Source organism: Talpa occidentalis, unplaced genomic scaffold (genome assembly GCF_014898055.3).
Source record: "Talpa occidentalis isolate TD23 unplaced genomic scaffold, MPIMG_talOcc4v2.1 talOcc4.8, whole genome shotgun sequence".
In the NCBI taxonomy this organism is placed as follows: Eukaryota; Metazoa; Chordata; class Mammalia; order Eulipotyphla; family Talpidae; genus Talpa; species Talpa occidentalis.
In genome coordinates this window covers 18,370,902-18,396,205 of record NW_023605194.1, presented here as the reverse complement: position 1 = coordinate 18,396,205, position 25,304 = coordinate 18,370,902, and the positions used below count along the sequence as shown (strand labels likewise).

Below are 25,304 nucleotides of genomic sequence, written 5' to 3'. Positions count from 1 at the left end.
CAATGAGGATGGACATTTGAGTTAAGATGATGGTAACCCCAGTATCATCTGAGTATTATGCCTGCCAGGCTCCCCGTGGTGGCACTGCAACCACTTAGGGGGGTTCTGTCATCCCCTCAAGGCGGCATAGCAGGACATGGCAGAGCTGGGATGCAAAAGCACACACTCTGGGTCCAGAGTGCACGTGCTTACACACTGTGTTCAGTGGTCCTCGCCCTCACCCACCATGGAGCACCAAGGTTGGATCTGAGACCCACCACAGGGCCGAGCAGGAAGGCAGAAGGCACAGCCAGTTGAAGGGCAAGAGAGGGCTGCCACACATCACAGAGAAGCACGCGGAAAGCGGCTTTGGGCACTAGCCCCCCCACCCCCACGCATGCCTGGACACCACACACATGTTCGCACACATGCAAGCTGTGGCAGTACCTGTTACGTCCTTCTTGGGAGACTCAGCCCAGCTGGACAGCCACACTTCCGAGTCCCCCGAGAGCAAGCAGCAGCAGGAGAGAAGAATCAGAAGAGGAGAGAAAACCGTTAGGCAGGCAGGAGGTCCACCTGGCAAGTGGCTGCAGGCGCCGCGTTGGGCCGGCGGGCGGAAGGCGGGGGAGGGGAGGGGAGGGGAGTGATTTCCTGGCCCTGGGCTGGCCTGGGCGTGGGCCTAAGTGATTACAGAGGCACTGAGCCACAGCCGACCGGGACAGGGATAATGAGGTGTCTGCTGAAACACAGGAATCCTCCCGAGTATAGAGGATCCTACACCATCCCCGCCTGGAACAGGGCCCAAGGGTTATCGCTGCCCTGCAGAAGGCAGACTGGCCCCTTCTCTCTGGCCATGTGGGTGGCTGGCCCCATAGGGCCTGGTGGCTCCAAGAATTCTCATAGCCCAGCAGGATCAGTGGCCTGGATCTGGAACTTCAAACATCAGCTGGAGAGCCCCAGGCCGATCACCAGCCTTGCGGCACCACATGGGCTCAGTCTCATTGTCTTGCACAGCCCTTGCCATGCCCGTTGGCTGAGGAGGACTGGTCCTGGCAGATGAAAGAAGCCTCATTTTAAAGTCTCACTTCCAACTACAATGCAGAAGGACAAGGACCTTCAGAGGGTAAGGGAGATGAGAGTTTTCTGCTCCGGGCTCAAACCGCCGTGTCTGATATGGGCCTCAGTTTCCTCATCTGTGAAATACGGTAAAAAGCTCCTCTCTTGCTAAGGAGGAGCAAACTCAAAATATCTAAAACAATATGATTATGAGATGTGATAGAGTGACACGGGCATTTCTAGACTATCAGAAGGTCTGCATATAAAAGGCATTAATACCCATAAAGTGAAATGGCTCATTTTCTCCCCAGTACAACGCCTTGAGGTGGATAGGCATCTTTCAGCCCCTCTTACAGGGGAGGAATTTGAGTTCAGACAGGGGAAGTAACTTGCCCAACTGCCCAGGAGCACCAAGTTGCAGAGGCAGAAATGGAGCCAGATCTCGGAACACTCAGCTGGTGCTTTTTCTGCTATAATGTTCAGCGCCTCTAAAGCCACCAGTGGTGGCTTCAGTGGGCTGAATGAGAAGGACACGCTGAGACGCAAGCTTGAGAGACAAGTCCTTGTAAGAGTTGCTTGACCCAATAACAGACAGTAACAATAATCATCACAAATAGCAACAATACTCAACAATATCTAAACAGCATTTATTATATGTGAGGCATTGTGCTGACAGTTACATATAGTAACTCACATTACTTGTTTTTCACACTAAACCTCAATGAAAAATTACTCCCACTATTTTTCAGATGAGGAAAATGAACCAGAGAGGTTAAGTAACTTGGCTACAGTCACACAGCATGTGCACTATCCATCTCTTGTGAGGGCATGGAGATCGGAGTGATCAGAGTTCCATACTACACACCACTTAAAGCACCTAGCTTTCCTTCACTCAGCAAGTCACCTTCTAACTGCAGGCTGGCTCCCCATGCAGAACTGGGAGTGTGGCCCTTCCAGCTTTCACTGTAAACTAACAGTGAGGGGCTCTGGTGGACAATTTTGGGTAGGCACCTGAGGTCTGACCTTCTGGATTTAAATCCAGGGTCTTTTCCTTTAAGGAAATCATCTACCCTCTATGTACCTGTTGGTTCATTTGCAAAAGTCAGAAAAAATGACATTCTTACCTTCTAAGTTACTGTGAGAACTAAATGAGGTGATACCCAGTAAGTGCTTGGCACAGCCTGGTATATAGTCGGTGCTCCACAGGAGTTAGCCACCACTGGCAACATCTCCCATGAGCTTGCTGAGTGTGAGCCCAGTTCCCTGGGTTTCATCAGTGTTGCAAGGAGAACTAGATGGCATTTGCTATTGGATGCACCAGGAAAAAGAGAAACATCCCCGTGATACCCCTCGACACTTGGCCAGGTAGAATTGGGGGTAGAGGACTCTGGGAGACTGCATCCTCAGACAACCAGGGTCTGTGGTCAGACCCTCTTATCAGGCTTAGCAATCAGAAGCCTCCTTGGACAGAAGCTATGCTGGCCCAGCTCTTTTGTAGAGCTGAGACAAAGCAGATGTACCCAGAACCACCAAAGCTCCTAGGTGTATGACCAGGTGGGTCTCAGTTCAGAATGGAGGGCTTCATCGCCTGCTTCTGCATCTAGCTGGGGTTAAAGCTTCCTCCTGCTGTAACCCAGATGTGGCCAAGAGGGTTCCTGCGCAGCAACGCCCTCCACTGGGCAGACCTAGTGCCAGGCTCTTCCCAGCCCCACTGGGTCCTACCTGGCCCTGTGGGTACCAGTTTAGAGGTACTCACATCTCTCTCCATCTTTGTTATGCTGTGTATCTTCCTTTTTGGTTCCTTTCTGGGGTCTTTAGGAAGAAATCTTTTAGGAAAAGCTAACCTCTTTCAGTGAGGTAAGAGGAATTGTTTTGCTTGGGCCTGGAGACCCAGGAAGAATGATTCTGCTGGAAGAGGGGTCAGCAACCTTTTTCTGTAAAGGGCCAAAGAGTCAGTGTTTTGGGCCTTGTGGGTCACACTGTTAATGCAAAAGCAGCCCTGACAGTCCATAGAAGAATAAATGGGTTGTGTGCCAGTAAAGCCTTATTTATAAAACTACATGGTAGGCGGTGGGCAGTGATTTTCCAACCCATCTCTGCTAGAGATGAGGGCCATAAGAGGGGGTGAGATGTTGTCTTTATCAAAGGGGAGAGGCTCCTAAGTCCTAGGAAAGAGAAGTGGGGACCGTCAGTCCACCTAGAATAAACAGTCATAAGGTCTTTGCTGCTTGGAAGATATTTTTCAAAAATTATCTTGAAGGGTTTGCTGCTCTTCTAGGCCCTTGGGGTAAGGACATTTGAGCAGGTTGGGGGAATGGACAGGAAGTCTCTTCCTGTAAACTGAGCCCCCACTGCTGAGTGTGGAATACCCCAAGCTCTTGCCTGTCCCCTTTACCCTTCTCCAAATAAGCAGACTTTCCCTTCTTTCACCAAAGGAAAATGGGAAGAGGACCAGAAATGAGCCTGCCTTTTTAAAAGACTTTTTAAATCATGATTTATTTCCCAGTCCCATGGATCCACAGAATTAATTAATCCAGTTCTGCTGTTCTCACCTCAAATGTCCCCCCTTTTGAGTGCCTTCCCTGCAGTCCACCCTCTCAAGTCCTCTCCCAGGAAGGACCCCTCTATCCCCACCCCCTGCCTCGTTACAATGAACAGAGGAGAGCCCCTGGCTCACAAATCCTGACCTTCTGGCCAGCAGGCAGACGAGGCTGATGGCTCAGGGCTGGAAAAATGGAGAGATGGAGAGATGGGGTGAAGGAGCAGGAGGCAGCTGCGGCCAAAAGAGCAGCTGTAACCGACAGAAACCAACTGCTTCCTGCCGTCTCTGCTGTCTCTACCACCCTCTCCTCTTTGATAGAACCAAGGGTCCCTCAGAGCAGAGTCATGGGACCTGGAAGAGTTAGGGGCCCCAGACTGGGAATCTGCACGACTGGTTTTGCTGAGAAATAGCTGTGTGACCTTGATTTCTCTGGCAAATGACTCGACTTCTCTGGGCCTCACTGCTCACATCTGTAAAATCAAGCATTTGGGCTGCATGATGTCCAAGGTACACTTGTTTGATGTTCTAGTCTCTTCTAGGGGAAACTTGCTAGTCTCCATAACACAAGGACGCCACACCTGAGGTTAACATTTGCAGAGAACCTGACCATTTTTCCAGAGAAAATGGCTTGAACACAATATGTGGAGTGCTCGTGAAAGAAGCAGAGGGAGGTGCACAGGGCAGAGAACTAGAGAAAAACCAAACAAAATCCTGGTTCTTGTGCTTATTCTGCTCTTAGCTTGCTGACTCTCAGGTACTCTAAGCAAATCTCTGAGCCTCTTCCTTCTTCTGTAAAATGGAGACAAAAATGCCTTCCTTGTCTTCTTTGAAGGTTTGTTTCAAGACTGAAATGGCGGCTAATGTCTGTGAAAGGTACTCAAGGGATAGGGATTGGGCTTCTGGGGCACGGAAGGGGGGTAGGTGACAGGGCCTCCCCTGCCCACCCCCATAGTACTCACATCCCTGCACAACCATTCCCCCTGGGCTGAAGACTTGGGGATCCAGGCCCAGAGAGAACCAGGTGGCTGCAGGTTCTGGCCTGAGACACTTAGACAGGAACCTAATTCTTGTTAGGTGCCGGTGCTTATAAGAAGTCAAAGATCGGGTCTCCCTGGTGGTGCAGCGGTTGAGTGCTGGGCTGCGAAGCTGCCCTCAGCCTCTGCAGCACCAGTTCAATCCCCGACTGCCCGGCGAGGGTCCCACATGGCGCGCAGACCTCTCCTGCCGCCCGCTGCTCCCCTCAGCAGTGTACTTCGGTCCTTCTGCCTGTTCTGCTCCCCTCTCTGGCTCTGGTGAATTCTCTCACCCTCCCGCGCTTCTGACTGTACCCAGTGCTTGTATAAATAAATAAATAAATCTTTAAAAAAAAAAAAAAAAAAAAAAAAAGAAGAAGTCAAAGATCAATCCTGCAGGCAGCACTGAACTTCAGGGCACTCCCCCTGCTTGCCCAAATGCTACATAAAAATACTGGGTAGACTTAAAATAGAAGAGATTCTCACAGGTTTGTGATAAGGTCTCTTTAGCCTTAAGTCACTTAACCTGAACCAGAGCAGTGAACTGCGTCCAGTTTACCCAAATCGAGTCTCACAACATGTTTCCAGGAATCATTCCGTGGTGCTAAGCAAGTTCCACCCATCCAAGTGAATAAATCCAGAGTGGGCCGAGAGCCCAGGTGGGAGAGACAGGAGGGAGCATGGCCAACAGCACAAAGTCCATGGGGAATAAAAGCAAACCCAAGGCTTGCAGGGGCCGGGGCAGGGTCACCCGCCTTATCGGCTGACACAGGGAAGGGAGGAGAAGCAGGCCCAGGTGAGGGGCCCTGAATGGAATGAATAACCCTCCTCCTTCTCCATGTCCTCCCATTCTTCAGGATCTCAACATGCTGAGCGCAGACCTCTCCCTCTTTGGGGAATTAATTGTTCTTACCTCACTGCAGCCTTGAGCTGGTTTCTTACCATCTGATGTTTTCTAGTCTTTTATCCCCTTTTGTACAACTAAACCTGGCTATATTTGTCAAGTTTCCATGCTTCTTTTCCTTTTTGAATAGGCCACCAAGAAACTCAGCCACTGCTTTCAGGCTATAAAGTAATTAGGGCCTGACACCTGCTGGCACTATTATTTAACAGGAGGAGAAAATACCTTCCTATGAGCAGTTCCTTGCAACATCAGCACATAGTAGCTCAAATCTTTCCTATAGCCCACACAGGACAACAGTCCTTGACAGAGAAAGAATGTCCTTTACAAACAAGTAGTCGGGCTTACAAGATACTCACTGGATGGGGCCTTAAATAGCGCCTCCTACTCTGTGCAGCACAATGAAAGTGACATGAGTGCCATCCGGGAAAAGCATGACACAGATTAAGATGCCAAGACAAAAAAACAAACAAGAGCATGCACAGGACTTCCCCTAGAAAGTCACATGGGGGGAGCTGGAAGTCTGCAACTGTTTGCAGCTGCTCACATGGGCAGCTCTCTGAAGCGGCTCCAGGGTAAGCAGCAGCCACCAGCTCATCATAAATACTTTTGACACTGAAAAAACTCAGGCCCTTGGATGGGAGGGGCGAGGGGTGAGGGGTGTTGGCTGCTACAGCAGCAGCTCAGACCCCAGGGCCTGCCTCCTACACACCCAGTCTTCATGGGGGCTGGCTTGGTGTGGGGGCGATCTGGACTGTCCCACATGCCCCCCACTCAGCAGGGCTCTGCCCTGGGCTTAAGACTCTTCCACCCATCATTTGAAATCTTCCATTATCTATGAACGCAAGGTCCCATAAACGATGTACCTGGTCCTAACCAAGGCCTGGGTTCTGGCCCACAAAATTCTTAACTAACTAAATGAAAGTGCTCAAGAAGAAATCTCTTAGAGCTGACTTCCTGCCGGGTGTCATCTTAAATACAGAAAGCAGATCCTAAATGGGAAGTCAGCCATTGTTTCTCTCCATGCCCCCCCACCCTTGCGCTGCCCCCCAAGTCTCTGGTTTCTTGGCGGTATTCCGCAGGCTGGAAGGAGCAAGTGGGGAGTCAGAACCGAGAGAAAAAGAAATCTGCCTAAGATCACACAACAAGTGAGAGGCAGAGCTGGCACTAGATTATAGAAGTTCCCATTTAACACTCACGCTAGGTGCCACGCAGGGCATTTTATGAGCACTATCTAGTTACAACAGCCTGCATTTCACAGATGAGGGAAGTGGGGCTCAAGAGATTTAAGATCTTGCCACAGCCCCATAGCAAGGAAGTGGCGGGCAGACTTGAGCCCGGGGAAGGCTGGTCGGGAATTGGGAACAAAGGGACCTAAATGAGGGGCTTTATTCTCTGGATTCTCCCCGCCTGTAGGCCAAGCAGGCTCATTTATTTCTGCAATGCTTCTCTTTATAAATGCAGGCATCTTTCATTCCTTTTGCTCTCAGCAAGAAGGGGCCTGCCTCCGTCCCCAGGAGCTGCCTTTCCCAGAATCCAGAGTCGACATGGAGGCCACCCAACCCAGGGCAGGAATGCACCACTGACCTCGGCTGCAGTCAGAGAACGGTCAGCTTTCCGGCTCAGGTGGGGTCTGGGTGGGGTGGGGGCTGGTTCTGGAGCCACCCCACAGCGTCTTAGGGACTACATCCAGGGGCACCCGCCTAGAGTTAGAGACAGCCCAGCCCAAGTGGACGGATGGGAGAGGCCAAGGATGCCTAGTGGGGGTTGTACAAAAGCAGGTCACAGGCGGGTCCACCACACTCCCTCCTCCCCGCTGGGAAGACCAGGAGCTTCTCAGTTAAAGACAGGGGCTGTGGTTAGTCAGAGGTGGGGGGGCAGACAGAGGGGCGCTGGGTGGGGAGGCGGTGGGGTTCTGAGCCTCCACTCCCAGCAGCTGCTGCCTGACCCTGTGGCAGCCCCTCAGCTTGTGGCCTCCCCCGCACTTCTCAGGTTCTCATCTCCCCACGTAGGGGCGTTGGTGCACAGAAGAGACAAATTCAACACTTTTCAGAGCTCCAGGATTGCAGCCACCCCCGTTCCTGGGGTGGTCTGCCTTGGTGGTCCTCTCCCACTTACTGAGATTGCCCCCTCCGGCTCCCCCACCCACCAGCTACCCCAGCCAAAGCCGGATCTTTGAGGACGAGGCAGCAGCAGGGACAGGGGCCAGCCAAGCAGGATGAAGTGAGACGTGAGCAGCCGCTGGGTCTCTGGCCCCCCAGCTCTGCAGTCGACTCCCCCCTGGCTCAGTCTCCATGACAGCCGTGAGTGGGTGATAGAGTCAAAAGCAGTGGACACAGGACGCACATTCCCATCCCGGTGTTAGGGGGAAAAGGATGTCCCAAAGCAAATTCCATACAGGCTTTGTGGACTCCACCCCCACCCCAGGTCAAAGCCAAAGACACTGGGAACTCCACATCCCATCACCACCCAAGGGAAGGTGGCTGGGACCTGAGGGTGGGGTTAAGCAGCCAGGTGGATACAAAAGGCAGACACGTGGGCTTTGAGGGGCCCCCATTTTGGCTCTCCACCAGCTCGCAGCGTCCGGCCAGCTCTGAGAGTGACTTTGGGTTTCCAGGTCGTCGGATCGGGTAGGACGCATTAAAGACTTTATTTCCCTATTTTCTCCCTGAGTTGTACATTTTCCTTATTTCCTTTTCTCTTGTAAATAAACCTTTTATTAACCCTTTTGCGTGTGTCTGTAGTAGAGTATTCATAAGTCCCTTTAAAGCGCGCGGGTGAGGACCCACAGCCAGGAACCCGTTTAATATCGGGGTTGCTCTATAACAGCGGGACTACAAAAAAAAACGGAACGTCTTGCTTTCTCCAGACTGGACTCTGACTCTCAGATTATCAATGAGCCAACCACCCACTATTTAACGGGCATTTACTACCTTCACAGCAGGGGCCTGGCTGTAACCAGCACCCTCCATGTCTGTCTCCAAGCTTCAGAGCCAGGGAGGCAGATATTTACAGCCATGGACACCCTCCCAGGGCTCCTACTGCACTGGGCATCGTAGAGGTTTGGGGATGGCATACAGGTTTGTAACGTGGCTTCTGCATCCACTGACCTGGCACCGCCGAGGCAGTTACAAAAGCACATCCTCATTCCCTGCATCTGCCCAGACCACACCGGGAGGCAACTGAAGCAAAGCAAGGGTGGTGGTGGGAGATGTGCAACAGGGCTGTGTCCTAGAGGCCTGGACTGGGGGCCCGGCTTACAATGACATCTGGCTGAGCAGGATGGAAGTAGGGGTGAGGGGCAGGGATCAAGAGCAGAGTTCAGGCCTCCCCAGTGGCGCAGCGGTTGAGCGCTGGATTGCGAAGCTGCCCGCGGCCTCTGCAGCGCCGGTTCAATCCCCGGCTGCTCCCCTCAGCAGTGTACTTCGGTCCTTCTGCCTGCTCTGCTCCCCGCTCTGGCTCTGGTGAATTCTCTCACCCTCCCGCGCTTCTGACTGTACCCAGTGCATGTATAAACAAACAAACAACAACAAAAAAAAAAACAAATAAATTTAAAAAAAAAAAAAAAAAAGCAGAGTTCACTCCTAACTGAGGTTGGGGTGATCCACTTCCCAGTTTGCCAGCTCCCCTCATCTTGCCCTGGCAGGATCTCTGTGTGGCTCACTGACTGTGTGGATGAGCTCCAAATGTCTGTTTAGTACTGTAGCCCTAGCAAGTGCCCTGCACATGGTAGGTGCCAATCCAAATTTGTTACTAGTCTCTCCAATCAGACCGTAAGTTCCTTCAGGGTCTTAACTCCGTCAGCACATAGTAGGACGACGCCCAGGATGATGCTCCTGGTGCTCAGACCTAAGGGTTTCATGGGGATACTGAGGCCTGATTTATCCTGCTGCCCAGGGCTTTCTTGGCACCAGGGTCTGCCCTCTTTCTAGTTATGGTCCAGACTCCTGAGGCACATGCAGGTCTTCTCAGCCTGGAGAGACTCTGAGTCTGGCTTGTGTTGGGCAGAGTAGTTCAAGAGCAGGCTCCAAGCCCAGGGAGACATCCCTGAAAGGCTGCTGGCTTCTAGCATCTGCTGCCCAGCCCTTCAAAGAGATTTTTAAAAAATGTATCTATAACCATTATAGTCTTGTGGCAAGATGGATGTTGCAGGAAATGAGAGTCTGAGCAAGAACAAGTGGCTTATCTACAATGTCTGGTGGGAGCAGGCTCAGCAGGGTTCAGGCAGCCCCCCACGGTGTGCACCGGGAGCCCCTGTGCCTCTCCCCGCCCTGTCCCTCTTCCACTCTGCCTGGGTCTGGACCAATCCCCTGAGCTCTCAGATGCCACGTAAACAGTGCAGAAGGCTTGGGAAATCCCCACATCTGGCTCTCACGTGACCATGCTATGCCCAGAAGACCGCTGGGAGGGTCCAAGCTCTCGGGGAGCTCCGCGTTAACCCTTTGATACCACAGCTCAGACTCTGGGAGAGGAGACAGGAAAGAGACCTGCTCAGGGGCCTGTCTTCAGCTCGCTGCACAGGTAGAAGAGGGGGGACCACATTCCCAGCTCCCTCTGGTCTTCACCTGTGATTCCAAAGGGCAGCTCTTTCCGCCAACCCGGGCCAGTCCACCACAGGGGACGCCCACTGGACAGAGATTACTTCCTTGATGGGGCCAGTCAGACACTTAATGAGCACCAACTAGTGCTGCCTGGCTGGGGGGTCACGGCTGTGCAATCTTCTGGACTCAGGTTCATGCCCCCCTTTCCACAGGGGAAGCCACGTGTCCCCCAGGAATCCACTGGAAGCCAAGATCACCTAACGATAAGGTTAGAGAGAGTCTTAGGGGAAAGTTCTCTGTGGCCCAAGTGTATATATTAAGTTTATCTAATTTTTTCAGTTTCAGCAACGCCAGCAAACCAGTGGCCGTGTGCAGCAGCGTCTCTGGGGCAGCACTGCCCATACGGACTGGAGGACAAGGCTCGGCCAGCTGAGAGGACGTGGCACACTTGGACACTAATGTTGAGACTGACCAGATGTCCTCGGCATGGCCACTCTCTCCCCTCTGGGCTGAATGGTGTGCAAACCTCAGCGAATGGGGTGGAGAACCCACCCCATGAGGTTCCTGCTCACTTTGCCCCACCCCCCAGCAGGGCTCTTGGGCATGGTATTATAATTGCTATTTACTTTCTTCCCTCCCTGACTCAGCTGAGAGTGCAGAGGACAAGGCCCTCATCATTCTGGCATCCCTGGGTTCCCACCATAGGGCCTGGCACAGAGAAGGCACCAGAAGTTCGCTGGACAAACCTGTAAGATAGCCATGGCCAGAGCTGGGAAACTCAGATCCTGGTCTGGCAGGAGCCACCTAATCTAAGAAAGCCAGTCCAGAGCTGGCACCTATTGGGAGCCATGCTACTCATGTCGTCTGACAAAAGTCCGGGTTTGGGGCAGATTTCTGAAAAATCAGGAATCTCGTTAGCTGACTCCAAGATTCTCCTCATTTGTTTATGGCTAGTTTCTACCACTGCTAAAAATATGCATTTAAAAGTAAAAGTGCAAATACTGATCAATTACTGAATAACCAATTTGATGGCAAATGGCACTGCATGATACAAATATTACATTTTTTATAAAATTAGTCCTTCTCTGCCAAAAGGCAGTCAACATTTGGCCTTACATTAACAAGTGAAAAAACTTCTGGGAACAAAAGGCTACAAACATCCCTTGGCCAAGTCTTTAATATGGAGATGTGGTCTTTTGAGGCAAGAGCTAATTGGAGAAGGAAATTCTATTACTTTAAAGATAGCAGTTGCTCCAAATGTAAGAAAATTCCTGATGAGCCAGGAGGCGCCATAGCTAACTCCTGCTAAATTCTTCCTGTTTGTTTAGGGCTGATTCCCCTGGAGGTGACAATTGGTATGGTAGCTGTTAGAGTGTGCATTCAAGAATAAGTCAACAGCAATTTTATGACTGGTCGAGCTAAAACAATATAGATAATAATTTCTAAATAAAAGCCTTCTGTTTTTTACTCTAATCAATTAGTTATATGTTGGTCTAAACTTTATAGGTTAGTTAGAAATAATCTTTGTCTCCCTCCCCCCAGGTAACTTCCTGCCCTTTGTTTCCCTCAGCCCATAGTTAATCGTTCACCATGGCAAACTTAGAAATGTTAGTTGTAGACACATAGGCTTTTTGCTAGTAATAAAATAACTGTTAGATTGTTTAAAGTAAATAACTATTTTGAAAACATTTGTTTAGCAACTGTGCCTTCTTTAAGACAAAGAATAATAAATGTTACACCTCTGCCGGAAGGCAAACAGACCCTAGGCGGCTCCTGAAAAAGGACATGTGATGATTGTTATCTTCCTACCTTATGCTTGTGTACTCACGATTTGCTTAGTATAAATAAAGGGCTGCTGAGACCCTCTGCAGGATGATGTCAGCACCCTGATCAAGTGTCTGCATCTCCTCATTCCCCTTTCCCTTCCCTTACCTTTTCTCTACAATTGCGCCGACACCTTCCCATCCTTCAGGAACCCCTGACACCCAGACTGCTGCGGCTGGCTCGCAACAGGCACCCACTCAGAAGCCTGCTTCCGATCAACTCAGCCTTCAAGGGAACCCCCTGACCCCGGGAGAATGGCCACTAGTGTTGGCTGAGTTCAGAGCAGACAGCAGCTGAGGCCATTGAAGAAGCTGGGACAAGTGACCCCTTCATCAGAACCCAGCGAGCAATGCAAATGGGCAGCGGAGGGCGGCTTCAGGAGCCCCTGGGCTCCAGAGAAGGATGGTGGATGGCAGGAAGCTGATAGCTCCAAACTCACCAGCCCCGCCTACAGATCTGGGAAGAGGGATGTTAAGCTCCGTGTGTTTGCAAGGCATCCCTGGGGGCCACTGCCAATGTACAAAGTCAGTCTTGGTTTGGTCTCTTGTCATCAGCCTCTCATCACTGCTTCACAAGGACCTCACCCTCCTGGCAGGGAGGGACAGTTTATGCAGCCAGCCCTGACCCTGACCCATGGTCAGGGGGATGAAGGTGGTCCAGTGCTGAGCGGGGGAGACCCTGGATAGCAGGGAAAGACAGTCCCCAGACTCCTGCAGGCACCTTCTCCTAGGAAGCCATCCCTAGGCACCAGGAGCAGCATCAGGAGGCGGGTCCTCACTCTGAGCCCAGGGAGGTGAAGGGGCTTTGCACAGTCCAGTCACCTCCAGGTCTAACAAGAACAAAATCCAACCTGAACAAAATGCCTCTTCCCACCAGGTGCCTGGGGCACACGTGGCAATGAGAAGACTCAGGGGGCTGAGCAGAAGGCATCGGGGAAAAGCACTTATTTTTTTTCCTGTAAGCATGTAAGTTTTACGAAACTTTGGAAAATTTTTCTTTGCCTTCACGTTTCAAAACTGACAGATTACAAAAACACCGCGAGCCAACTCAGCTACGCCTGCCACGCTATTTCTAAACAAAGTAACTTTAGATCAGAAAAAGGTGCTAAAACAACAAGTAATGCACATTTCTCCCCAATCTGTGTTTTCCTCTGGCTTCATCATTACTGGAAAGGCCACCTCTCTGGTCACATGTCTAGAAACCAAAAAGCCAAAGCAAGGAACAAGCTGTTTTTTGACTGGGCCACCACGTGGGTGCTCCCCCCACCCGCCGCCCCCAACACTAAACCTCATAGAAATAAAAGGCAGGTGAAGCAGCCTCTGCTGCTTGCTGATGAGGCTGGAGGGGATGTCAGTGGCCTGTTAATATAGTCATTCTCCGAGACCCCAGCGCTGGGCAGGTGGGGAAGACAAGTCTCGGAGTCCTGTCCTCTGACTGGTCCCCCTCCCAGGTTGGCCCCTCACCCCCATAGGGGAAGACAACGAATACACCTTCAAGAAGCAGCCCCACCTACTCAATCACAGAGACACCAGCCCTTCTGCCCCTCACTACCCTGTCCCCTGACACGGCTATCAACCCGCGTGGACAACCCATTGCTGGTTTGGTGTCAGAATCTTGCCAATTCCTGGGCGCCACCCCCAGAGACACTTGTTCTGTAGGGCTGGCCAGGGCCTGGGTCTGAACCCCCAGGAGCAGGCTGTGCACATGCTGTTCCCTGTGAAAGCCCCTTCTATTTTCTCAGCAGAAGCAGGATGAGAAGAGGGTGGCAGGAGTGGGGGTAGCTGAGGAAGCAGGGCCGAGGGAGCCGAGGCTCCTTGCCGGCTGGGGACTTCCTGCCTGGGAGGCTGGTAGGTGATTTCGGGGTTCGTGGAGCCCTCCCTTTGCCTGCCCCTGCTTCGTGTGTGTCCAGGCCAGTAGGGCAGTGGGCTGCGCAGGCGCTGGCTGGGATTCATGGCACAGACAGACACACGCGTGAGCAACGCATTCACTTTCTCCATGGTCTCACAGCCACATGGGCTGGCCGCGGGGCTGCCAAGTCAATCAGCCGCCTTTCATTTCCAATTAGTTGGCTTTGAACACCAGGGGTGACATCAGGTTGAGGACCCAGAGCCATGAAAATAAAAACTATTTAAAAACACCAGCCCAGGGGAGAGGTGCCAGAAGGCAATGCCTCCACAAGATGTGTTCAGTTTTGGAGGGGCCCCTGGAGGGGGCCAGGGAGGTCTTGGCTGTGTTTGCTGAGCAGTCTGGGCCTTTCTCACTGGAGATGGGTGACGTGGGCAAGCAAGAGCCTTGGAAATTACTTTGAAAAGTCTTGCTGAGATACTTTCTGAGGCTGCCTCTCCATACTCATCTGCCCCCTGCTCACTTCCACCACACTGGACACCTTCCCTCAAGCTCCTCAAGCTTATTCCAGCCTCCAGGTCCTGTGCGTGCTGGGCTGGAACACCTGAGCAGGTGAATCTGAGGTCCCGTGCACTTTCCACTGAACTGGCGCACAGTTAAGCTGACCAGTGGCTGAGCAGCAGAGTCCCGTGAAGCTCTGATGTCAGTGTGGTATGTGGTGCTTAGGTCATAAGTTCCAGAAATCTACCCTTAAGTAACGTGTTTCTTCTGCCAGAAGTACCTTGAAGGTGGTGATCCAGGTTACTACCTCAAGTACTGGGAGACCTTGAGGTTTCTGTGTTTTGCTGAATATAACGTTAAGGGAAAGTTGCATTCATTGAAACGAAGAATGTAGACAGCTCAGCATTGACTAGCGGTTTTAAATCAGTGGCTTTGGTTACACATAGGTCAAGATATGGAGAGAAGAGGTGTCGGCTCTGCGGCGTATAGCACTTTGAAGAGGAAGATCATTCATTGAGGCAGTTTTCCAGTTTTCCACTTGAAGACATGAAGGTCAGAGGAGAGGCACTTACCAGTGAGAGCAAGCACACAGCAGGAGCACCCCTATGCTCGTCTCAGTCCCCCAGGACACATATCCAGCCACTCCCATCTTGGCCAAGCATCCCTGCCCCCCCTTCTATTTGATTCCCATATCTCAGGTAGCACAACTCATCCTGCCTGGGTGCCATGGTGAGACCCTGACAATGGCCCACCTTCTGAGCTGAGCAGTGGGCTCTGTGGGGCCAGGGGTCAGCAATCCCTTAGAAGAGGTGCACAGGCCTCAGGGCTGCCTGCCCTGGGAGGGGAGTGGAGGTTGCTGCCATCTACTCCGTCTCATCCATCTCCTCAGTGTGGAGTCAGCAGAGCGCTGCTCTGCTCTCGTCCTCAGGCCATTACCCCACTTCACAGAGAGGAAAGCGAGGCACAGGAAGTTAAGACTTGCACACAGCCACACAGAGCTGGCACACGAAAGGTGGCATTTGGCTCCAGAGTCCGTGTTCTTAACTACAGAACACTCAGCAAAAGCTGGTCTAGGTTGCATTTCTTCCCCGGCCAGGTGCAGGGCTCATGGGCTGGGAGCAAATGCTTCAGGTGGTTTGTTTTACTCTCAGATCAAAGATTCCTTCTGATCTGAGAGTTCCTTTCAGAACTCATCAATAAATACGACATCCGAAGCCTGTTAATGGGAGCTCGCTAGGTGCCAGTCAGGGTTCAGCAGGCCCTCTGCTCACTCCGTCCTTACATCTAAGTAAGGCAGGCTCTACTTTCACCCCTATTTTCCAAATGGGAACTCATGAACAAATACATGGAAGAGCTGGGCTTGAAACCCCGATGTCCAAACCTAAACTCTTAACCCGGCAACCTGCTTCTCAATGAAGCTACAGCTGATCTCATTAACTCCATCCAAAAATGCAGATTTTATGATGGCTAACCTGAAAGCTTTCTGAGCTAACTGCTTTTCCAAAGAAAAGCAAAAGTAAACAGGATTTCATGGGAACATCAGCCCTAAGGAACAATCTTGCAACACGCCTGAACAGCCTCACTTGCATTTCAACGAACTACAGCTTATCACAGGCCTCCTGGGTGGGATGGAGCCCAGGTCCTGGCCTGGCAGCAAGCCCAGCACGGGTGATGCTACGGGATCCAAGGCCGCCTGCGCCCTCTAGTGGCGCAACTCAGAACTCCCCCGCCTGGGGAGCCTGCTCCAGCCCCCTCGGAGCAGAGGTGACACACACTTCAGGGGAGTTAATCACAGCCAACAGTATAGGCCCTTCCTACTGTTAGGCATCACCTTCTTGAATCTCTGCACCTTCCTGCAGGTGTGGCTACCACGGCCACGCCATTTTACAGGTGTGACAGTTTCATGTGTCAATCCGTCTACTAGTCCTGCTACCCAGCCATATGTCACTGTAGGTGCTGTGGATGTGATAAAGCCAACAGTTGGCTTCCAGTGAAATTATTCTAGATACTTGGGGTGGGTGGGTTGGGGTGCCTGGGTCAATTGGCTGAAAGATCTTAAGGGACGAACTGAGGTTTCACTGAGGAAGACATTTCACCTGTGGACCGTGGACTGTGACCCCAGCCCCACTGTGGACTGCGGTGCCCACCTGTCCTTGGATTTCAGATTTGCTTAGCCAGCCCCCACAACTGTGCCAGCCAATTCCTTACAGGAAATCTCAATACTGGTTCTGTTTCTCTTGCTGAACCCTCACTGATACAACAGAAAAGGTGAGATAAATGAGCTTGGGTGAACTGACTGGCCCAAGGTCACATGACCAGCAAGCTGCGGGGCTGAGAGTCCTGGCACCTGAATGGTGCATCCCAGCGTCCACACCTGGGCATCACAATCCTGCTCCATGCCCCTCCACTGTGCTGCGATCCTCATCATTTCTCCTGTCTCTTCCCCTTGTCAAGCTCCATTCACCAGCCAGAAAATCCTTCTGAGAGCTAAACCAGATCAGGTCCCCCTCGTCTCAGAATCCTTTAGTGGCTCTTTATAAAAATCCCTCAAATGGCCTGCAAGGTCTGTGCTGCTTCCTCCACCCCCAGTCCACCCCCAGATATATCTCTGCTCTTGCCTCCTACCATCATGCCCTCTCCTATTTTACACCCCAGCCACAAGCGATAAGCAAGGAGGCCAGCATGCTCCCACCCCAGGGCCTTTGCACTTGCTGTATCCTTGGCCGGGACTGCTCTTCCTCAAGCAACCTCTCCCCTCTCTCACATTTCTCTAACGGTATAGAGTCTATACATGGTTCATCACCCAGAGCAGACCCCAGGTCCTGGAGGGCAGAGGCATCCCTTATCCCCTGTTGGGTCACAGATAACAAACAAGAAAACCCGCAAGATAATTTGAGGGTGGCCAGTGAAGTGCAGGGAAGAAGATGGGTGACTTAAGGGGATAGTTTCTCTGAGGTGAGAATGAAGCAGAAATCGTGAGAAATTCAGGTGAATGAATAGGGAACAACATTCGAGGCAGAGGGAACACCAAGTTCAAAGGCTGTGTGGTGAGAAAGAACTTGACATATATAAGGACCAGAAGGTGACTGGTATGGCTGAGCAGAAAACGCTGGGGTCGGCAAGCCCAGGGCGGATGGACAGGCAGTGGCCAAAGCACACAGGGCTCTGTAAGCTGGGCTAAGGGGTTTGTTCTGGGTGGGAATTTATGCAAAAAGTACACTATTTGATACATATTTTGAAGAGCTCACTCTAGCGATGGGATGGAGACAGTCTGGAAAAGCAGAGGCCAAGGCGGAAGCTGGGTCTTCCTGCAGAGACAAAGGAGACTTCCAGTATGGTGTGATGGTGGGGACTTGGAGAAGTGGACAGATCCACAGGTCAGCTTAGCAGGTGAGAGAAGGGAAGACTTGAGGGTGTCGGGCTTGAGCAACAGAGTGGATGATGCCAGTTACTGGGATGGGAAAGAGGCCAGAAGGAGCAGGAAGGAGCAGGTTCACTGCAGGGAGGGAGGAGAGATAAATCTGAAGCTCCACTGTCTTCCAGTCTTCCAGATCACCAGTTCTGCCTCCTCCAAGTGGCTGTAAGCTGCCTGAGAACATTCTTCCTGTTGACTCCACCCTCCCAGGCCTGCCTTGGCTCTGTGCTCAGAAGACAGCCCTCCAAGAGCTCCTCCAAGAAGCTGGGGCTTTGGGGACTAACACATGAAAAGTAAGCAATGTGCAGAAGTCCCTAGCTGGGGAGTCCCTGGGAAGTGGTGGCAGCCCCATTGCAGCCGGGGGGACCCTAGACATGGGCTCAGATCTGCACTTTGCAACAGCCTGTGGGCAGCCACCCTCTTGGAGCCTCAATTTCTCATTTGTTAGACAGGAATCCGGTCACCCACTTGAAAGCTGGCTCTGAGCAGCAAATGAGGAAACATGCAAAGTGGCTACTAGCACAAAGTAGATGCTCATGAAATCATCAAAACAGCAGCACTTTCCCAAGGTTTTCTAGGTTGCAGGCAGTATCCTAAGCATGAGAACATATTAGTTTATCGAATCTTTATTTTAACCATATGAGCTGTGTATTAGCTGGAGTTCTCCAGAGAAACAGAACAGGATGTGTAGAAACGGAAAGAGAGAGAAAGGGTGATTCATTTTAAGAAATTAGCTCACACAATGGGGGGGGGGGGTGAGCCCAAGATCTGATGAGGAAGGCAGGGCAGGTTGAGAACGGTTGCAGTTCAAGGCCAAAGGCGGTGTGCTGGCCAAACTCTTTCTGGCTTGGGGAAGGTCAGTGTTTGTGCTGTTAAGACCTTGGATGAGACTAACCCACATTATGGAGAGTAATCTGCTTTCCTCAGAGCCAGTGATTCCAATGTTGATCTCATCCCAAAACACCTTCACAGAGACATCCAGAGTAATGCTTGAACAAAATACCTGGGCACCGTGACCCAGTCAAGTTGGTCAAAATTAACCATTACCAGGTGGGTATGAATATTATCCCCAATTTATAGACGAGAGAAGAGGCACAGAGAGGGTAAGAATCTGCCCCTGGAGATAGGCCTGACTCTGAACCCTGCCCTCTGGCTCCGGAGCTGGCGCTTTCAGCCCTGACCCCAAGTGGCCATTATCATAAGTGCAACAACATAAATTAAATTTCTCCATCCATTCTGTTCCTGGCCTCAGAGTAGAAGGCAGAGCAATGGAGGGAGTTTTCTCTGGCTGAAGTGGCCTGGGTGGGGCCTGCCTGTGTAGAAAGCAGCACAGAACTGGAGTCTCAGAAGTCCAGGGCAGGGGGAGACTTCAGAGCTTATCTGTTCCTGTCCTTGCCATTACAGGGGGAAACTGAGGCTCAGAGTAGAGCCTTGCCCAAGGACTCAGCATTCAGGAAGCAATGCCAATATAGATGATAGCAGTTGTGCTGTCCTCAGGACTGGTCCATGTTAACTTATTTAATCTCCTACGTGTGAGGTAGATACTACTGTCATCTGTGTTTTAAAGAAATGAGGAAACTTAGGCACAGAGTTTTGAAATTTGCCAAAAGTCACAGTTATGTGTGATCCCAGGCTCAACCAGTATACTGCACCCTCAAGGCCCAGGGCAAGTTTCCTGGGGACAGGGTTGTGCCAGAACCCCAACCCACAAGTTAGCCCTTCCTCCCCAGTTCTCCCTCCTGGCTGAGGCAATGCTGCTAGTCAGCGTGTTCATGGCAGCACCACCTCCTGTTGACCGAGGAACATGCCCTCCTGTACCAGGGGTGCATACCTGAGACACGCCAGGGCCGGCTAACTGGCACATGTGCACACACATCTCGCTCACACTAGACATGCCTCAAACAGGTACACAAACACACAGGAACAGAACAGGTAAACATACATTCACAGCATCTGATTATGAAGACCTGTAATGTCCATACACAACCCCATACACACATGCTCCCCATACACAAACCAGGACGACTTTCCCCAAGAAAGCTGGAAGCAAGCACTTAAACACACAAAACATACAAACTCATACCCACAAACAGACACACCATATAATTTCTCCTACCCCGGTTCCCACCTCATCTGTCACACAGGGCACTCACCTCTAAAGAGCCACAAGTCAAGGCAGTTGGAACACAGATCCCTCCCCACACCGGTGATTAACACAAACCTCAAGTTTACACATACTTCCCACCTCTTCAAGGGCCAGAGCCCCAGATGGCCAACCACCCATACCCATAATTCACCATCCCCATAAATGCAACACACACACAACAACATATAGCTCCAGGTGCCTATCCCTGACACTCAGCACAGCACTTAAGTCCTGCAGACCACACACCAGGCATGTGCTGAGCCCAGCCCTGCCCACCCTGCGGGAACCCTCTGACCCGAGCTGACAGCGCTCAGCACACAGTGTCCCCTGAAGACTCACCCTGCCTCTCTCTCTCTCCACCCCCTCCACAAACTCTGGGGGCCGGCACCTGTTAGCCCAATGCCTGGTGTTTGCTCCCCTCCCATGCCAACCTCCGCCAACCAGGCTACCATACACCGCCCCCACTCTGGCAGCAAGGAGAAGGTGCTCAGAGCTGGGGGTGGTGGAGAAAGTCTGTGCTGCTGGCATGAAAAACTCATAGTCACGCAAGTGCTGCCCCCCTCCTTTTCCATCTTGGATCTCATCTCCCAGGAGGGAGAACCCTGAGTTCCCATTAACCCTTTTGTCACCGCCTCACTTTGGAGGACCCTGGGGGAAGTCAGGGCAGTGCCCACCAGTGGTCAGCAAAGCCAGGGTGGCGGTGGGGGCAAGGATCGGGCTGCTGAGGCCCTTTGCAGGCACCTCCACACCCCCATGCACCCTCGTTTATTCCCACGGGGGAGATCAGAAGGGAAGGTTCGCGTGCCAAAGAGCATGGGAGACAGGCTGGGGACCGCGGCAACTGAAAGCAGCAGCTCTCCCCGCTGCCACAGGGCCGGCGGGTAAGGTCAAGCCTCCAGAAAGTCGTCCGTCCGCAGGATCCGGAGAGGCGCGCGCACGAAGCAGGAGGGGAGGTTGGAGGGAAAACGCGCGGAGGCTCCCTACCTGATTTCCTCTTGGAACTGCCATAGTCCCTGAAAAAGAAGCAACAACAGATAGACATGGTTAGGGCGGGCGGAGGCGCGGGGTTCCGAGGCTGTGGGCTGCGGACTGCGGCTGCAGGGCGCCCGCGGGCCGGCTGCGGTGGGTCCCGGCGCGGGCGCTGCTGCTCATGTGATCCCGGCGGCCGGCGAGCCGCGCGCTCCGCAGCCGCACGCACAGCGCAGCGCGCCTGGCCCGCGGGTGCCCCGCCGGCCCAGCCTCGGGGCGCGATCAGCTGCTCCGCCCAGCCCCGCCCGCCCGCCCGGCTGGCGCACCCCACCCCACCCCACCCCACCCCACCCCACCCCACCCCACCCCACCCCACCCCACCCACCCCGCGCCGACCGAGCTGCTGGGCGCCACCCCCTGCCCTTTGCTGGGCGCACCTTCCTTGGTCCTCCACGGAAGGGCGGAGGAGGGGGTGAGGCAGGTTCTCCGGCTCTTTGAAATAAGGAAAGTGAGGCCCCAGAGGTGGTCACTAGAACCCAGGACCCCTGGGCGCTAGGAGCCTGCGTGCTCCCTGCTCCTGCAGTACTTCCGCCCCCCGTTTTTGCATTATGCTCACCGAACCTTTAAGTCATGACTGGAATGTCAGCGCATCTTCCAGGACAGACCCCCTTCTCCTGCCGGCCTCCCCATAATTACAGACTTGCTGACCCTTTGATTCAGGGCTGGCCCCCTAAACCCAAAGGTCCCTGAGGTCACACTGTGTGGCCTGTTTCCTCCCACTACACCCCTCCCCCCCAACCCGTGCTTGGCCTAAGCTGTAGGGAAATAGTGGCTATAGGCTGAATGTTGAACCTTTTTCCTTAGGGGCTCAGGCTGGGAAACTGGGGGTTCATTCAGTAGGGGTGAGGGCAGAGCACAGTGAAGGGTATGGTAGCACAGAGCCAGGAATGGTAGCAAAACTGCAAGCACAGGGTTCAAGGCCTGTCGCTGCCATCTGACAATAGCTGTTGGATGACCATGGCCACTTAATACCTCCCGGCCTCCACTTACCCCAGTCAGGAGCCCATCCTGCCCAGGTGGCCCAAGATCAGCCCAAACAAATCTGGTCCTCAGGCACCCACCAACTCCTACCATTCACCTTTCCTCAGGGATGTCAGGTGGGACTGGCTGGGAATCCACCTGGAGACTAGAGAAAATGCCTTTCATTTCCCCCAAGAGTCAGTCTAGAGCAGTTGCCTGTCTGTGGTCACTGAAGTAGCCAGCCAGGTCTGCCTGCTGACAGGTTCAACCACATGGAGACTCCCCAAGATTCCGATTCTGGATGTCTGGGGGTGGTATGGGCTTTGGGGGTATTTGTGAAGCTCCAAGGTGTTTGCCTGCACAGATAAGAGTAAGGCTCCCCCTTTTTCAGGTTCCTTGGTTTCACAAAGTTTGGGCCTAGAACCCAATGACTAGGAATGCTGGAGCCAGGTCCAGAAACCCACATTCTGGACACGGTCTCCCTCGCCACCCGCCTGCTTGAGCAGCCCCTTGGTATTCATGTCTCTGTCAGTCCTCGCATCCACACCAACAGAGAGGTCCTTATGCCCTTTTATGGTGAAGAAACAGGTTCAGCCAATGCTAAGGTCACCTAACCTGGGGAAGCCCAGCGGCTTAGAAGCCCATTAGCAGGAATGAAAACTCTGGTGTGTAGGAGGCAAGAAGTGCTGCAATAGAGGAGAATCTGGTCAATCTCTTCCCTCTGAAAGGGGTCAGGAAGGTGGGAAAATCCCCATTTGTCCCATCCTCCCATCTGGACCTCGAAAGTACTGCCACAGGTATGTTCACCTTCCTGGGGTAGGCAGGAGGTGGGAGAGCCCATTCAGGAGGCCCTTGAAGCACCACTGTGTGGAGGATTCCCAGTGAGGAGGCATTATAAGGTGGCTGTGTCCCGCCCAGCAGACTTCCCATTCCTAGGAGGGAATTGTAGGCGCTTTCTGCAGTGTGGCCTGTGGAAAAGCAGGGGATGGCTGGCTGGGAGAAGCTGCCCCCCGACCCCTGGCACTGCCTCTCTCCATGGGTCCTACAGGAGAAGCCCCTGGACCTGAGCAACCCCTGGCTACCACCAGGCCAGAAGAGTGGTGTCCTCATGTTGACGGCTGCCCTCTCCCCTCTGTACAGCTTCAGGAATGGATTCTCTCTGAATCTGTCAACAGCCCCAGTGGGGACCAGGCCATTTTTGTGTGTCGGGGAGCACAGAGGCTCAGGCTGGGACTGGGACAAAATTCAGTCGCTGAGTGCCTGGGTGCCAGGCCTGGTCAGCGATCTCGGCCTGGTCATTCAACAGGATCATCTGGGAGCTGCTTACAAATTCAGAAATGGGGCTCCACCCCAATCCACTGCCCATCTGTGTCTCCAACAAGCGCCCCTGTAGAACCAGTGTTGGCCAAGAGCCTCAGGCCCAGCGCACACTCGGCCTCACCCTGTGTTTACAACTCTGACAGGTGGGTAGGAGTGGGCCAAGGGGTGCTCTAGTACCTGCACATCATCTGTACCAGGCCCATCACCCCAAGATCTGTTTATGCTTACTAAGAACAATGCATTTGCCAAAGGGGCTTTGAGACAGCTCCCCCAGCCTCTCTGTTCTAGCCTATCTGTCCTTCAGCCAGAGTATAAGCCTGACCTATTAGGCCCTTCTGACACCCTTGCAGGGGATGTGGTCTCCTGGTATTGCAGGTGAGGCAGCAGAGCTTAGCGACACTACACCACTTATTTAAGTCACACACTGGTAGCTGAGGCTGGGATTGGGAGCTGAGAACCCAGGTCTGCCTCTGGGGCTCAAGACAAATCTGCAAACACTGCCGTCTGGGAGCAGCACATGCAAGAGAGAGAAGGGGAGGCCAGGCCCCGAGCTCATGAGCAGAGGCTGAGGTCCCCGCAGCCGGGGCTGTGAGTGAATAGTGGGAGCAGCAGGCAACCGAATCCTTCCCAGGCATCTGGCTTCCAGTCTGTGAGAGCGGGCGCTGCCCTAATGGGAAACCTCTTGGAGGTTTCCGGTTGGGCAGCACCTTTCAGCTAACCCATCTTGTATTTTTAGCTGCTGAATATGTTGAGAAGCAGCTTAGGTATCCAGTGGCTGGGACTCCCCCAGCCCTCACATACCAGGGCATGGGGAAGAAATGACTCCCCACCTCTGGCACACCCACTTCCCACTGCCCTGTCCCAGGTCGGGGTGGACGTGTGCCTTCGGGAGGGTCTAGTTCTTGAACGACTCAAGAGCCCCTCTCCTGCCCTCCCAGATCCAATTCTTGCCCTGAGTGGGAGCCGATGGCACCCACTCGGCCGGTGAATCCACTCCTGGAAGGTCACAGTCTAGCCTGCTTCCGACTTGCTGCTGAATCACCATCTCCCAGGGAGGACAGGAAGAAGGGAGGGGCGGGAGGCAAGCATCTCCCTCCAGCAATGCCAGAAGCTAATGTAATTGAAAAGCCTCTGGGGCTGTGTCCTGAATTGTTCCATCAGGCCATGCAGCCTTCTCTGCAGCTGACCCCCTTCTCTGCAGGGGGCACTGAGATCTCAGGTACAGTGACTACCCCTCTCTGCACACAGGGACATGAGATTTGGGGTTCGAACTGGAAATGTTCCAAATAAACCCAGCCTAGCAGGGGCAGGGGGTGGATTTCCTCCACCCTAGCCCCACCCCCACCCCCATTTAAATGGAGACTCATGAGGCCTCCCCCCACCCCCACAATATTAACTGCTCATCTCCTGGCCCATCTTAATGGGTTAATACTATCTGCCCACTGAGAACTTGTTCTGGAAGCTAAGACCCAGTTCCACTGTGATACTTGCTGGCTAGGTGGTCATCTTGAGCTGCCTTCTTCACTCCTGAGCCTCTATTTAAAATTCTCTACCTGTAAAATGAGGACGTGGGGAAGATGAAATGGACAGAGCACCTAAAGGGTTGGCATAGCACCGGCACAAAAAATGCTACATAAACTGCCCGTGTTATCAATCTTTCATATCTGGGCCTGACTCCTCCCCCAAGAGGTTTGTTTAAACGTGGACCCTGAGAAACCCTCAAAAGGAAGGGGTTTAAAGACCACATCCCAGGCTGGCAGCCCAGTGCCCAGGGGGTGGTGCCAGCCCCATTCTCAGCTCTGGTCTCATCTGTAGTGCCGTCTGCCTGAAACAGCCCATTTCTACACTGAGTGTTCGCACAGGGCTCTGGCAACAATCGTATTTCAGGGTGACACTGACCCATGGGAATTGACATCCCCTGGGCTCATTAATTGGGCTGTGTTTCACCTCCCAAGGAGTGACCAGCTCTCAGAGCCACAAACCATGAAAGAGAGGACCTGGTGCTGTCTACTGGCACCTAGGGGATGGCTTCTCCTTTCTCCCCTTTCAGTTCCCGTGGGGGAGGTGTGCTGTGCTCCTTCCCCAGACAGTCTAGAGAAGGGGCTTGGAGACAGCAAAGGGGAGAGGCTGGATGGAGGGGCGGGAAGGTATGGCACAATGCCTGTGCGTTGATCACTGTGGCTTTTTTTTGTTTTTGTTTTTGTTTTGCACAGGTCTCCCTGCTCCCTGCCT

The 25,304-nt window shown here is 52.9% G+C and overlaps 1 protein-coding gene across 4 annotated transcripts in view; it reads right to left on the bottom strand.

Annotated features, from left to right (window-relative positions):
• SH3PXD2A (SH3 and PX domains 2A) overlaps positions 1–25,304 on the bottom strand; it is a 210,767-nt gene that overhangs the window by 61,857 nt on the left and 123,606 nt on the right. For 3 of the 4 annotated variants that reach the window (XM_037497578.2, XM_054690130.1, XM_054690129.1), the window contains 2 exons: positions 20,748–20,776; positions 427–471 (listed from right to left, as the gene is read on the bottom strand). In XM_037497578.2, coding sequence (XP_037353475.1) covers positions 427–471; positions 20,748–20,776 — 74 coding nt within the window. The remainder of the gene's footprint in view (positions 1–426; positions 472–20,747; positions 20,777–25,304) is intronic. The other variant, XM_037497573.2, reaches the window with a different exon arrangement.